The 13994-nt window shown below is 25.2% G+C and overlaps 2 protein-coding genes across 4 annotated transcripts in view; one reads left to right on the top strand and one right to left on the bottom strand.

The window, feature by feature from the left end:
- Positions 1-2070: 2070 nt before the first annotated feature.
- Positions 2071-12622, top strand: Gmer (GDP-L-fucose synthase-like protein). Of its 2 annotated transcripts, XM_089218251.1 has the most exons (7): positions 2071-2222; positions 2357-2491; positions 2548-2662; positions 5727-5855; positions 10659-10872; positions 11896-12024; positions 12140-12622. In XM_089218251.1, the coding sequence occupies exons 2-7, from the start codon at positions 2358-2360 to the stop codon at positions 12382-12384; spliced, it is 966 nt and encodes a 321-aa protein (XP_089074377.1). In that variant the 5' UTR covers positions 2071-2222; position 2357; the 3' UTR covers positions 12385-12622. The 2 variants fall into 2 exon arrangements, with proteins under 2 accessions (XP_089074377.1, XP_089074378.1); XM_089218252.1 differs by lacking the exon at positions 11896-12024.
- LOC149059043 (uncharacterized) overlaps positions 6439-13994 on the bottom strand; it is a 55611-nt gene continuing 48055 nt past the window's right edge. For both annotated transcript variants that reach the window (XR_016190068.1, XM_089218253.1), the window contains exon 2: positions 6439-6762. Coding sequence is in view for 1 of the 2 variants with exons in the window: in XM_089218253.1 (XP_089074379.1) it covers positions 6476-6762 (287 nt within the window). In the remaining variant the exon portion in view is untranslated. The remainder of the gene's footprint in view (positions 6763-13994) is intronic.

Raw genomic sequence — 13994 nt, 5'->3', positions numbered from 1 at the left:
ATTTGAAAGTAATGGGACCAAAATTTTGTGCCACAAAATTGTAATTTATACATTTGTATTATTTTTATTCTTATTATTATTATAATTAATAAATTTAAAAAAATATTTAATTGGACATTTTTAATTAAAAAGAAATATCTATGCTAGAGTTACTATTAGAGTATTATTATTAAAAAAAAAAAATTGTAACTCAAAATTTTTAACCAAGCCAACAATTTAATTTTGTTGTCAGTCCTAAGCCTGTAAAATTGGGAAGGAAAATTATTAAGAGCGCAATCGTGTTGCGTTTTATGCAGGTAAAAAAGGTTATAGACGAGCGCAATATTGCTAATTGGTTGAGCGCAATCGTATTGCGTTTTTTGAATGGAAAAAGGTAAGCCGGGCGCAATCGTGTTACACCCAAATTATTGTTAAGATTGTATGAAACAAATTTGTTTATTAACATGTTATAAATTAAAATTAAATTAAGTTTTGCATTTGTTTAATATTGTAATAAATTAGTAACAGTTATAAAATATATTGGTTTAAATTTATAAAAAATAAAAAATAATTTATTTTTATTTAGAATTAAGCTCACCAGAAACTTAGGTCTTAAGTATTGAAAGTATTATAAGATATTTCAAATATTCATGATATTTTAAATGTTTAACTACATAAATCCGACTCTTTAGTATAATGTGCAAACATTTCTATTTGCTGTCTAACAATTTGTCTTAAATATATCTAATGAGATTTTATATTTAATTTATAATTAATACAACTAATAACTTATCTACCGATAGGTACTACCTTGAATATTCAAATTAAAAATGTTCTTGATAACTTTGCATGTCAATAGAGATTTGGTTACCAGCTTATTTGTTTTACATTATTAAACATACCATAAATTATTATATTTGTATAAAGGTGTATAAATTATATTCATATGTTTATATAATAGTTTAATGGAATTAATTATGAATGTTATGATGTTAGAAATGTAAAATTTTTTAGTTGTATGCAAGAGACTTATACAGTATTACAATTCACACAACGAACATCTTAATATGTTATTGTAATACACAGTACTTTAATAAAATAAAAAAATCACTTGTGTTTAAAAATTATTTCTAAATATATTTATAACACAGAAAGATATATTATAGGTACTTAGGTACATATTACAGTATCTTTATAGGTATGTACTATGTATAATGATTTATTTACATTATTTCTTCAAGAAATGTATTTTTGTATGGTCCTTTATTTAAGTTTGATAATTTAACCTGTACATAGGCGTGCACAGACATAGCTTGCAGGTGGTCCATTCCTATTTTACAATTAATCACTATATTCGCTACTATTTTTGCCACCATCCAAAATGTTTTCCTATCCACAATAATAGAAATGCTTGGCATGGTCTATAAATGCAGATGTACCTAGCAAGCCTATAGATACCTTTTATTATAATATGTTCATGCCTATTGCCTATGATAATTGATAACTATTAAGAAAACAAATTTTAGATATAATTTTTGATTGATTTATTACAAAAGATATACTAAGAGTAACATACTTGAATAAAAAAATAGTTTTCAAGATTCAGCAGGTGGTGTATTTGCATACCCTGCACCACCCATGCGCACGCATATAGAGCATAAGAGATTAATAATGAATAATAAATTAACAATCTTATATCATGCTTACCTGTTTAAAGCCATTTAACATATAAATCCAATACAAAATACATAAATATAAAGTTTAATTCTATTACTTTTTTTCTTGCTATGTTAATAAACATAATCTAAATACCATTGTAATGTATGATTAAGAAGTTATAAATAAAACTATTTGATGACATTATATTAAACTCATATGAAACTACTATGTGGACATTAATTAATCATTGTCGATTTATAATTAACCAATTTATGAATAATATAATATTAAACAAAATAAAAATTTAAATATTATTCCATTTGGCGGCCAGCAATACTATAATTTGTTATTTATTCCAAGTCGAACAGATATGACACATTTCTTCCATGATACTGATATAAACCGTTTTTATCATAGACCTATAAACTTAGTTGATAGGTCTATGGTTTTTAATTTTTTATTTACTGTCTGGTCCATTCAAAAGTATGCACGTAATCTGTTTATTAATTTTAAAATTCACAATACTAAAAAGCCAGCTGCCCCTAATTGAATATTGATATTTGATAATTATATAAAATTTACACGTAAGTGTTCTAACATATGATCCCGTCTTAATTATGTTTTACACATCTTATGAAATGTTTTGATAAGTTAAAGTTAATCGTTGGTTTTTGACTGATATAAAATACTTAATAATATAATATAATATTGTTTTTAGAATGACCAAAGTAATTTTAGTTACTGGTGGATCGGGACTAGTGGGCAGCGCCATCAGAACAATTGTTGAAACACAAAACGAAGCGTTACCTGAAGAAAAATGGATATTCACTAATTCTAAAGAAGCAGATCTCAAGTGAATAACAGATAATGATGTTTATACAATTTTATTTCCTGTTCAAATTTTTTCAGTGACGTTCAAGCTACAAGAGATTTATTTGAAAAATATAAACCTACCCATGTGATACACTTGGCGGCTATGGTTGGCGGTCTGTTTCATAATATGGACAACAATTTGGATTTTTTGGTATATAATCAAATTATTATTACCTAATACAAATTTTAATTTTTATAACATCATAGAAAAAATCAAATACAAATCATAGGTATGCCTTAAATTGTTTTTTACTTAATAATAATATATTTACTATAGGTAAATACCTATTGTTGTTAATTATTATAATAAATATTATTTTTAATAATATCTCCTAATATGCAAATGTAGAGTCCTCGAATATTTTTTTTTAGAATTTACTTAAGAGATATCAATTTTTCAAGTGTTTTTCTCTTTCAATAGTGCTTAAACAATTTAGCATTTGGTGTATGGAAGTATTAATCAAAGTATTAATTACTAGTATTAATTAAATAAAAATTATTTTTAATGAGGACTACACTTGCATGTGTTGTTCTGTCTTATAAATGTACAAAATATCAAAAATTATAATGCATAGGATAGAACCGCTTAAACTGTGGTAATGGTTAAGACTTCAAATTGATTTACATTATTGTTGAGAACAATAACTGTGAAATTTTGTTATTGTTTTGAGTAGTTTGACAGCTTTTACCTATGATTTGTATTTTATCAATTTAGGGGAAGTCTTTATTTTTATTAATTTTAACATCCCATATGTCTCAAGACTAATACTTGTTTGTGTTTATTTTAATTTATTCAGATTAGAGATGTTCATTAACCTCTATTAATCTTAATTTAAATAATTTAATAGGTTATGAAATCAGTTTTATAATGTTTCTTGTTATATATACTAGGTGTGTTCAAAAAATAATGGGAATTTTCATTCTGCAAAAAAAAAATGTATTTATTTGTCTACATTAATGCTGTTGCCTCCAGAATAGTTCCCATTAGGTGTTAAGCACTTGTGCCATCACTTCATACAATCCTCGAAACACTTCTCAAACTATCTTTGGGGGGTGGGGTACATGTCTTCGAATGACGAGTGTTAGAAAAGTTATTTGTTCGAATAGTAATGTAATCGAAAAATTATTTGTTCGAAAAGTCATATGAACGAACATTATTTATTTAAATTAAAAAGATATCTAATATTATAAATAAAATAGAAAAAAATATTTGTAAAATTAATATACCAATGTAGTTATAAATCATTAGATATATGTTCGAAATAAAATAGAAAAAAATATTTGTAAAATTCATATACCTATACAGTTATAAATCATTAATTAAAAACTTAAATTATATGCAATCTCTTTTAAAAACTCCTATTTACAATAATTAGGATTGTCGTTTATTCATTGTTGAATTGATTGCAATTTGAGATTGCGTTCCACACCATATTTCTTCTTCTTTATTTGATGACCGGATATTAACAGTTAAATCTGTGATTCAGTTTCAGCTTGAATTTTTTGCACGATTGTAATAAATTTGTGAAGCCCTGAATAAAATATATAAAATAAAATATTTATGATTTATATTTTCTTTAATTTTTTTTGCTTCAATAGCAATTGGGTCCGCTGCGTGAGAGTGTTGATTTTCCGAAAATGTAGAAAACTCGTCGATTTCGTGTTTTCCGTTCAATGTTTCAACAGTACAAATTTTTGCTCCACATTAAGTTGAACACGTCCAGTAAAAAACGTTTTGGTCATCACATTTTTTTTTATAATTTTTATTTAATATATATAAAAAATTATTTACTCTTAGTACTTTACCTCCATGTATACTTTTTATAACTTCTGTAGAACACATTTTATTAAATTAAAAAGTTAAATTACATAAAACGTATTAAATTCGCAACAAACTAAGCTTCAATTCAGACTACAATCGCATTTTGTTGTATACCAACTTACTAGACAACACCACTGTAGGTATAGTCATTACCAATAAGGTATAACTGTATAAGCAATGTTATCTACTATCTACCTATTATCTTTATTACTTTTATTAAACGATATTACTCGAGTGGGATGATTGACGATTGAGTTTTACTCATAACAGACTCACCATAGGCCTTCGTTAACATTTCACACACATTACTACACTTATTTCATTTTTACTCTAAATTTGATACAAATTTGTTGATTCATCTTTTTTAACAAATGAAAATCACCGAGCTCATTAAAACACGTGACACCTTAGTGGCTGCCATAAACAACATGAAAAATTAAAATAGCTGAAACTTATATCATACTTCAGGGGTATGTATATCAACATTATAAAAAAAAGTTTAAAAAAACAAAAATAAACCTAACCCGTGCAATTTTAAAATTCCTGTTTTTTTTTAACACACCTCATATGCTATTAAGACAAAAATAAAAAAAGTGTTTTCACTGTTTTGTATTCTCAATAATTTTGATGATTTCTATTTTATCATGATCATAAGTTATATATCATATTATCAAATATCCAGAAAAAAAAATACTGTATAGGTTAAGTAAATACTATACCTATGATGATATATGAATCTATGCCAAAATATCCAAGAATAAAATAACCAATTCTAAAATTACTTTATTATTTTTATTAGATACCTAGGTACATTATTGTTCATTTTTATATTAAATTTAAAAAAGTTAACAATATATCAAATTAATAATATTATTTTATGAAAAAAATTTCATAAGTTGATAATTATGTTATTAGTTAGTAGTAGGTACACTAAATTTTAGTGAAATATTTTAGTTTTTCAAAATTTAAATTGATAATATATTCAGTTCTGGATAACAACACCAAATTCTCTAGTAAATTTAGCGCAACACTTTTTGAACCGCAGTGAACAATCTACAGTATTTATAAAGAATGTTACTACCTAAAAATATAACAAAGTATTTAATATTAATATATAAATATTAAATAGTAAAACATAACGTTTTACCATTTCATTTATTTTTCAAATTCAAGACGATAATGGATCATATTTAACAATATTGAGGGTCTCTGAATTCACAATTTGTCATATACATTTTTTACATAGCTATAATATACCTAATTTAATGTAGTATAATGTGTATAAAATGCTGTGTGTGTAAATCTTTAAATTATATCTTATCTAGCAATATATTTAATTTTATAAATTAATTATACACTTAATAATTAATATTGATCTTTAATTTTATTTCAGCGCAAAAATATACATATAAATGACAACGTACTAGAAACAAGTTTTCAGTACAATGTAAAAAAAGTAGTGTCATGTCTATCTACATGTATATTTCCAGACAAAACATCATATCCAATAAATGAAACTATGGTATTATTATTTATAATTTTAAATATTTTTAAATATATTTACTTAATATGATAGAAATTAAATAGATATTATTTATATTAAAAAAAAAATAAATAAATAAATAAGTATTAATAAATAATGGTATAGTTCCAAACTGTCATACATCATTCAAACTTTAGTTTGGACACTTTTGAAGTAAATTTAGTTGTTCAATCATTCAAGTTGTATTGATATTTTGAATAATTTGAATAATATTTTATCATTTGAATAATATTTTATCATTTGATAATTTGATTATTACATTTAATCAATCATTTAAATTAAGACTGAATTCAAATAATTGAAATTGAGTTTTCAGTTTTGGATTCTCTCCATTAATTTAAAACTCGCAGTGGCGTAATTACAGGGATAGGATTTGGGTGTTGTATCCTCTCCCCTTGCTATTTTTTTTTTAAACTGGCAAACCATATTTAATTGTATATATGTTACGGGCAATTTTTTTTACCAACTAATAATATTTACTGAATAAACAATAATTAAATATATTCATATATTATAATGACATTACAAATATTTTGATGGAATAACAAAAAAAAATATCAAATATTATCATTTTATTTTTATTATAAATTATACTATTATTACCTATTTATTTGTACACAACTTAGAAGCATGGCACTTAGAATCACATAATCTGTATGCTTTTCTACACTTACATTTATTTGTTTGCAACCCTGTGTACTACACTGATCATATACCTGTCCACCTAAATTAGAAAAGGAGCGGGCTGCTTCTCGCAATAAAATTGAATTTGCCGGTATGTCTTCAATTTGTACACATTTTTCTTTGCAAATCGTAAATTGATTTCTGCTGTACAGTAGTTGCAGTTTTTCTTCAATCGTACTGATTTTGTAGAAGTTATCTTTCTCTGAAATATAGGTATTTTAAAATATTAATATTGAAAATCTCACTATTTATATTTAATTTACATATAACTTTAATCAATATTTAACTAAATAATATTATCTGATAATATATAGTTAAATATTATTATTACTCAACATAATTACTCCAATAACACATCTAAGATCACTCCGTGCTCTATCTACATCAGGAATTTTAACTCTAATCTACTCCCAATATTTCCTTGGCAAAATCGTTTTTCGGACATTTCCGTCATTTTTTTGGAATGAATTTCCAGATTATTTAATGACTCTTTCCTGTTTTGGTTAATTGATTTTGTCTTTTTTTTGTTTGTTTTCGATTATTTGATCTTTATTATTTTTTTCTATTTCACTATTCACTTCTTTATTTTCGTTGTCGTTAGAAAGAATCTGTATTGACTCTAAGACAATCTGAAGTTCTTCTTTGGATTTCAATTTTGCAATAATGTTTGCAGGAAGTAATAACAACGTTAAACCAATTTTAGGGGGTGTACCAAACATCGCTTGCTTCATATGGTGAATATTATATAGGTACACATGGTGGTAAGCACGGTTTTTTATCAACTGTTCGAATCTTAAGCCATTGCTCCATTTGTTTGTTTTATTATCTTAGAGCCTTGTTGCAAGCATATTTTCGACATCTTGGTTTGCGCTTTCAACTGAACCATGGCTTTGAGAGTGTCTCGACTTACCATGAACTATTTTTAAATCCTTCCACATAGTGCAAAGTTCAGATATTATTTTATTTACAAATTCACGTCCGTTGTCGCTTTGTAGTATAGCAGGTGCTCTAAAAAGGGTAAATATATCCAACAAAACATTAGCAACTGCTTCGGCACTTTTATGTCTTAAAGGCCTAAGTGGCTAAGTATGACGAATTTGTAAACACATATAAATTTATAATTTCCGTCTGGTTACGCTTGCATATCAATAAGGTCTGTTTGGCACTCATTTTCAAAGAAATAATTGGTTTAAAGTTTAACCACTAATCCTTTTTTCGCTGTATTCCCTTTTCTCTCACACGTATCGCAAAAATTTAAATATAACGTTATTGTTTCCCTAGTTATACAGTAGGGTCTCGATAATCCGAACGAGATTGGGGAAAGGGGTCGTTCGGATTAGCGATTTGTTCGGATTACCTATGGCTTAAAAAAAAAACATCAATTTTATTTTTATTTAAAATATGAAATTTTATTTTTATTTGTATTAATCGTGTAAAAACTCGTTATTTCAAAAGACATTGAATACATAAAAATATTAATATTAATTATGAACTTTACCATTTAAAATATTGATTTTTTTTTGTACATTGGTTCCCGTTATGAATTGGTAGCCTTGTCCCACATAATTGAAAAACTTTATTACCGGAAAATATTATTTATAAATACATACATAATATGTACATATTATGTAGTATGTACATATTATGGCGATAAGATAATTCTCAAGCCCGTTCGGATTACCGCGTCTTTCGGATTAGCCTGTGTTCGGATAATCGAGACCCTACTGTATTTTTTAATTATTTTTTTATTTCGTAATCGTTGACTGATTTTATCAAGACAGCTATTTCCATATGGAAAATGTATGACTCTTAAATAGGCAGTACGGACGTACGGTAGGAAACAAAAACAAGTTTTTACAGCGTGTTTCCAAAATTTCGTAGTCTATTGTGAAATTTCATTGAAATTTAATAAAATTAATAATGATATTATACTTTTAAATACTATAAACAATTATAAATGGCTAATAATAAAATTACAATTTATAATAAAAACAAAAATAATATTAGTAGATAAAAAAAATCATCGTGGTTCATATTGCCCGGGCAAGGACCACATTGACCGGTATTCCACATTGCCAGTAACATATATTATATTATTACTAGTTGATCCTCGTGCACTTCGTTGCCCATTAAAAATACAATATGATATAATATATCTATATGATTCAAAATTTGTATTTAATTCGTCATTTAATACTCGGCGTAGCTATAGTGATCATAATATTGTATCGCATTTATTGCTTTGTAAATAAGGTGAAACAATTTTTAAAATTGATAGGTATCTTAGAACGAATTGATAATTTCTTATTCATCCATACTGAATTGTAAAACCAATATCAACACTATAATAAATAAAATTATATTTAAATTATTATTATTATTATATATCTATTATTTCTATAAAAAATCTTAAGTTTGCAATAAAAAAGGCCACTTATCAAGATAAAATATAGCCAATAAATCCATGGGATAGTGTAGCTTATTGTAGCTTTCTGATGGTAAGCAAAAATGTAAGTACCTAGTTCCAGAGATGAAACCGAAAAAACGGCAATAATTATATGAAAAATAATATGTAAAACAACATTTTAATATTTATAAATAATAACTGACATTTTTGTGTTACGATGTGCACCAAACGTTATCAGTCAACTAATATTATTATTTAATAGCTTGTTATATAAATACACAATATGAATATAAATATACAATTTACACAAACAAATTTATTTTTGCCTATTTCAACCCCTTAAAATCAAAATTTTGAAAAATTCTTATTGCTCGGTGAATGTATTAAATAAACCACTATTCCAAATTTTAAGTTTGTACGTTGAGTAGTTTTTGAGATACAGTGATCAGTGAGTCAGTGGTATTTGGATTTTATATTTATAGATTAAGATTATAGATTATTATGAGCAGGGCTGTGAATTTAATGCACTTAAAAACTATTAAATATGCATGCATGTATGCACTAAAATCTGACAAAATATGTTCTAAAAATTCTTAAAATATGCTAAAAAAACTACAAAAATTAAATTTTTATTTTTATTTTTTTCATTAGTAAATGTTTTTTTTATTAATTTTAGTTTAAATATTAGTATTTTTACTTCTTGATATGAGTATATGAGTTATTGATCTTAACTAGTCTTGGTCTTCGTCGAGTTGATATCAGCAAATTAATTTAATCTCGACTTCAATAGTACAATAGGTAGTCAATAATATTATACATTAAATACCCGAGTAAAAATAGAATTATTTCGATAAAACTATAAAAGTTATAGTTTATACCTACTATAAGATTAACCGAAAAAATGTAAATATTACGAAAAAAAAAGCATTTAAACAAAAATATTATTAAAACATGCATTTGTATGCCCTAACCCATGAAATATGCGAAAATATGCAAAATAAAATTTAGTATATGAATTACAAATAAGTCAAAACAAATTTTGACCGAATCCATTTTTTTATAAAGTGTAGCAAAAAAAACATGCAAATGCATTAAATTCACAGCCCTGATTATGAGTATTAGGTAAATTATATTATATTTTATAGAAATAATACATAAAAACATGATTGTACATAACTAAGATAATATTGCTTTATAATAAACACTTTAATCACTATTGAGTAAATAAATTGTTATGCCTACAGCAAAACAATACAGTGTAGTTTGCAATAAATTTCACCGAGTTGTGAACAATGATGAAATCAGAATTTACCAGTTGGACTTAGTTCCAAAGGTTTAAGTGTTATAACCTTTTAAAGATTTATGATGCATTTCAACTTGTTGCTATGGATCACAATGGTTGTACTAAGAGAAAGTTATGATATAAACCAATAGGCAATAGGTATTATTTTTAGCTTGGTGAGGGGCTAAATGTTTAATTTCCCTATGAAAAAAAAAAAAACATGACCATTTTACGCCACTAAATCATAATATTTAAACTTTGCCCAATATAATTTTCATTAAAATTTTATTGAAATATAATAATAGTTACTGTTTAAAAACCACTTTGTTTTTTTTTCAAATTGGTTGTACATTATTCAATATTATGAAAACAGTTCTATAATATAATGAATTCATACAATATATTTTAGATTCATAATGGACCTCCTCATCCATCCAATTTTGGTTACAGCTATGCCAAGCGACTATTAGATATAGCAAATCAAGCATACCATCAAAAACATGGAGTAATATTTACTTCTGTCGTACCATGTAATGTGTTTGGACCGCATGACAATTTTGACTTGCAAAATGCCCATGTTGTACCAGCGCTTATTCATCGATTTCACATAGCTCTAGAGAAAGGTAAGTTACTAAAGATGGAACTTACTACTGTAATAGATCAAATAACACTATAAATAGGATATGTTAATAGTGGTGCATTAAGGCAGGAGATTAGTAAAAATATTTATTTCCTACCTCATCCAGATCTATGTATCACTATATAATATATATAATGGTACTAATATGTAATATTTGTTAAGAAAATACTTTTAAAACATACCAGTTATTAATTATTATATTGTAATTTATGTTTTTAAATTTTGTGATTTGTACAATGAAGGTACATTTCGCAATTTGTACAGTGATTATTGTACACATCACGAATTGTATAATGAAACTTGTACAATTGGCGATGTGTACAAAAATCACTATACAAATTGCGAAATGTACAATTCCGGATATTGTATGTAACATAAATACACAGGGTGATTTTTTTATCAAAGAACACTCATTATTTAAAAAAAGTATTGACTTTTTTCAAAATATTTTTCTACATAGTTTCAAGTTAATTTAAAACCAACGTTTTTATATAAAAAATTATATTTTTTATCCTTATAATTTTTTAAGTTTTTACTTTTTTGAATGACAACATAGAGTTTTAATTTCATATTCCAAAGCAGAATATTTTTTTAAGTATTTTTATTCATAAAAATCGAATTTAGGACAAGTAGTTTATGAGTTATAAGTATTTAAAGTTTAGACAAGCGGAGTAGTGGACAAACATTTCGCGGGGTAACCCTGTACCACTCACTCTGCAAATCTAAACTATAAATACTTATAACTAATAGCAACTTTATTTTAATGTACCATTACAAAAAGCATACAAAAACACACATTTTGCAAATAAAAAAATTTAACTAGAATTGTTCTCATAATTTTATATAATAATATTTACAACAGTAATATGCATGATTTTTTTCAAATAAAATATTATTTTCATATTCAAATGAACACAATATGTAGAGACATATAGGGTTAATTAATTTAGAGTTTTAACAAAAACTGTGTAGGTAGTTATGTCCCATTTTTCCACATAATTTTTAGGAGCTGATAAATTTGTGGTACTGGGATCTGGAAAACCTTTGCGACAATTTATTTATTCATTGGATCTTGCTAAGCTGTTTGTTTGGGTGTTAAGGAATTACAATGATGTTGAACCTATCATCTTATCAGGTATTTAATGAAAATAGACATACTTTATACAAATAACACATATTAATCTTTCAACAGCCAAATCTTATCTTTATAACAAAACAATTTATCAATCAAATCTTTTTTTTTTTTTTAGTGGATGAAAAAGATGAAATCACAATTCGTCAGTTAGCTGAAATGATTGCAAAATCTTTTAATTTCCAAGGAATTCTAGAATTTGACATTAGTGCTGCAGATGGCCAGATTAAAAAAACTGCTAGTAATGTAAAACTTAGAAAATTGTTACCAAATTTTAAATTTACCAGTTTAGAAACAGCTATAGCTGACACTGTTGAATGGTTCAAAAATAATAATAAACAAGCAAGACTGGTCACTCCATAAATAATATGTTTTTATTTATGTTATGAATTTGAATTTATCCTGAATCATATTTTTGTTATAGGTACTGTTATCTAATATCTATATTCTATATTATGTAACAATAATCTTAATTTAGTCAATTGTTCTATGTCTTACTAAAAGTGTACCTAATACATAAGTACAAAATAAGTATTAAAAATATTTTGAAATTCTTCATTAGTTGTAATAAACTAAAATAAAATATAATTCTGCCAGTGTATTCTTATAATTTTTTTTATTACTATAAGACTAACTCATGATGCACTTTATATTAAATTTTCAATTATTTTAACTCGGCCAAAAAAATGTTATAAATATTTATAAAAAAAAAAAACTAAGCAAAAACGAATACTGTAAATGTCTATATAGGCATTAGGCATATAGCATTAAAATAAGTGAAATATTTTGAAAATTAAATCATGTAAAGAAAATGCCAATCTATATAACTGGTGAAATTTTCAAGTATCTACGACTTATAATTTTTGAATAATAACAAATATTGAAATATATTTAAAATCGTTTGAGGATAAATCGTTATTGTTATGTAATTTTCCAAAAAATTTAAAATTCAAATGCTCATAACATTTTTCCTATAATGAGGCTTAGAGTTTTCTTTATAGGTATTTAAAGAAAAACTTATGGAAAACTTGGTGTTGAATTTTTTAATCTTAGATTAAAAATAATAAAAGAGCCAGGGCCCCACAAAGAGGAGGTGGTAGTTTAACCTAGAGTACAGGGGCCCTTTAAAATTAATTTATGATTTTTAATTTTAATAGGAATATTAAATATTGTTTATTATTATATAGTACGCAGATACTCGTATCACATGTTATTGGTTGTATTTTATTGGAAGTGATATATTGGAACTTCAAAAACGTTTAGTATAGGGGCACAAAATTTGATAGTACAACCAAAGACAACTTCTCTCAAGGGCGTCAAGGCCCTAACTAATACACGGATTTGTATAATTTTAGATAATATTTAATTTCTAAATAGAAATATTTATTTATTTATCGTAAGCGTGTTCTTTCTACATTTATATTTTTTTACACTTAATACAATTTTTAATTTTTTTTTTTTTATTGCATTTTTTAAAGATGATTTTTTTCTGTATACTATAAGTATAGCATATTCTGATACTTTTTAGTGCTTATTAACCTTTTCTCTAATTACCTATTACTTATTAGTTATTACATATACTTACTTATATGTATATTATCTTTATATTATGAAATGTGTTTAAGAATTTACTTATTTAAAATATTAGCTCGAAGTAACATATTATTATTATTATTTTACAATATATTAATTTTACCCAAAGTATTTGACAGTTTTTGCCAGACCATGGTACAGTATTTTTTAAGTGTAATAACTAATGTCTACTAATTCTAACTAATTACTTATTGATTTTAATAAATACAATACCACATTAATTAAATGTTGACATCTATCTAATTACTTCAATCTTATATCACCACAATATATTATGATTGTTAAGATAACATTTGAACTTTGATCATAAAATGCTAATGATAATTAAATTTCATCATTTAATTTTATTACTATAATAGTAGGAAATAAATGCCTATTTT

This window comes from Diuraphis noxia, unplaced genomic scaffold (genome assembly GCF_037042655.1).
Source record: "Diuraphis noxia isolate RWA-SAM2 unplaced genomic scaffold, SU_Dnox_SAM2 contig0002, whole genome shotgun sequence".
In the NCBI taxonomy this organism is placed as follows: Eukaryota; Metazoa; Arthropoda; class Insecta; order Hemiptera; family Aphididae; genus Diuraphis; species Diuraphis noxia.
This window is presented reverse-complemented; position numbering and strand designations above follow the sequence as displayed.

Bases quoted from the DNA above. Each gene is read 5' to 3' on its own strand.
- Gmer (XM_089218251.1), top strand. From the start codon at position 2,358: ATGACCAAAGTAATTTTAGTTACTGGTGGATCGGGACTAGTGGGCAGC. The intron at 2,663-5,726 runs GTATATAATCAA...ATTTTATTTCAG, and splicing joins ACAACAATTTGGATTTTTTG to CGCAAAAATATACATATAAA. The intron at 12,025-12,139 runs GTATTTAATGAA...TTTTTTTTTTAG, and splicing joins TGAACCTATCATCTTATCAG to TGGATGAAAAAGATGAAATC.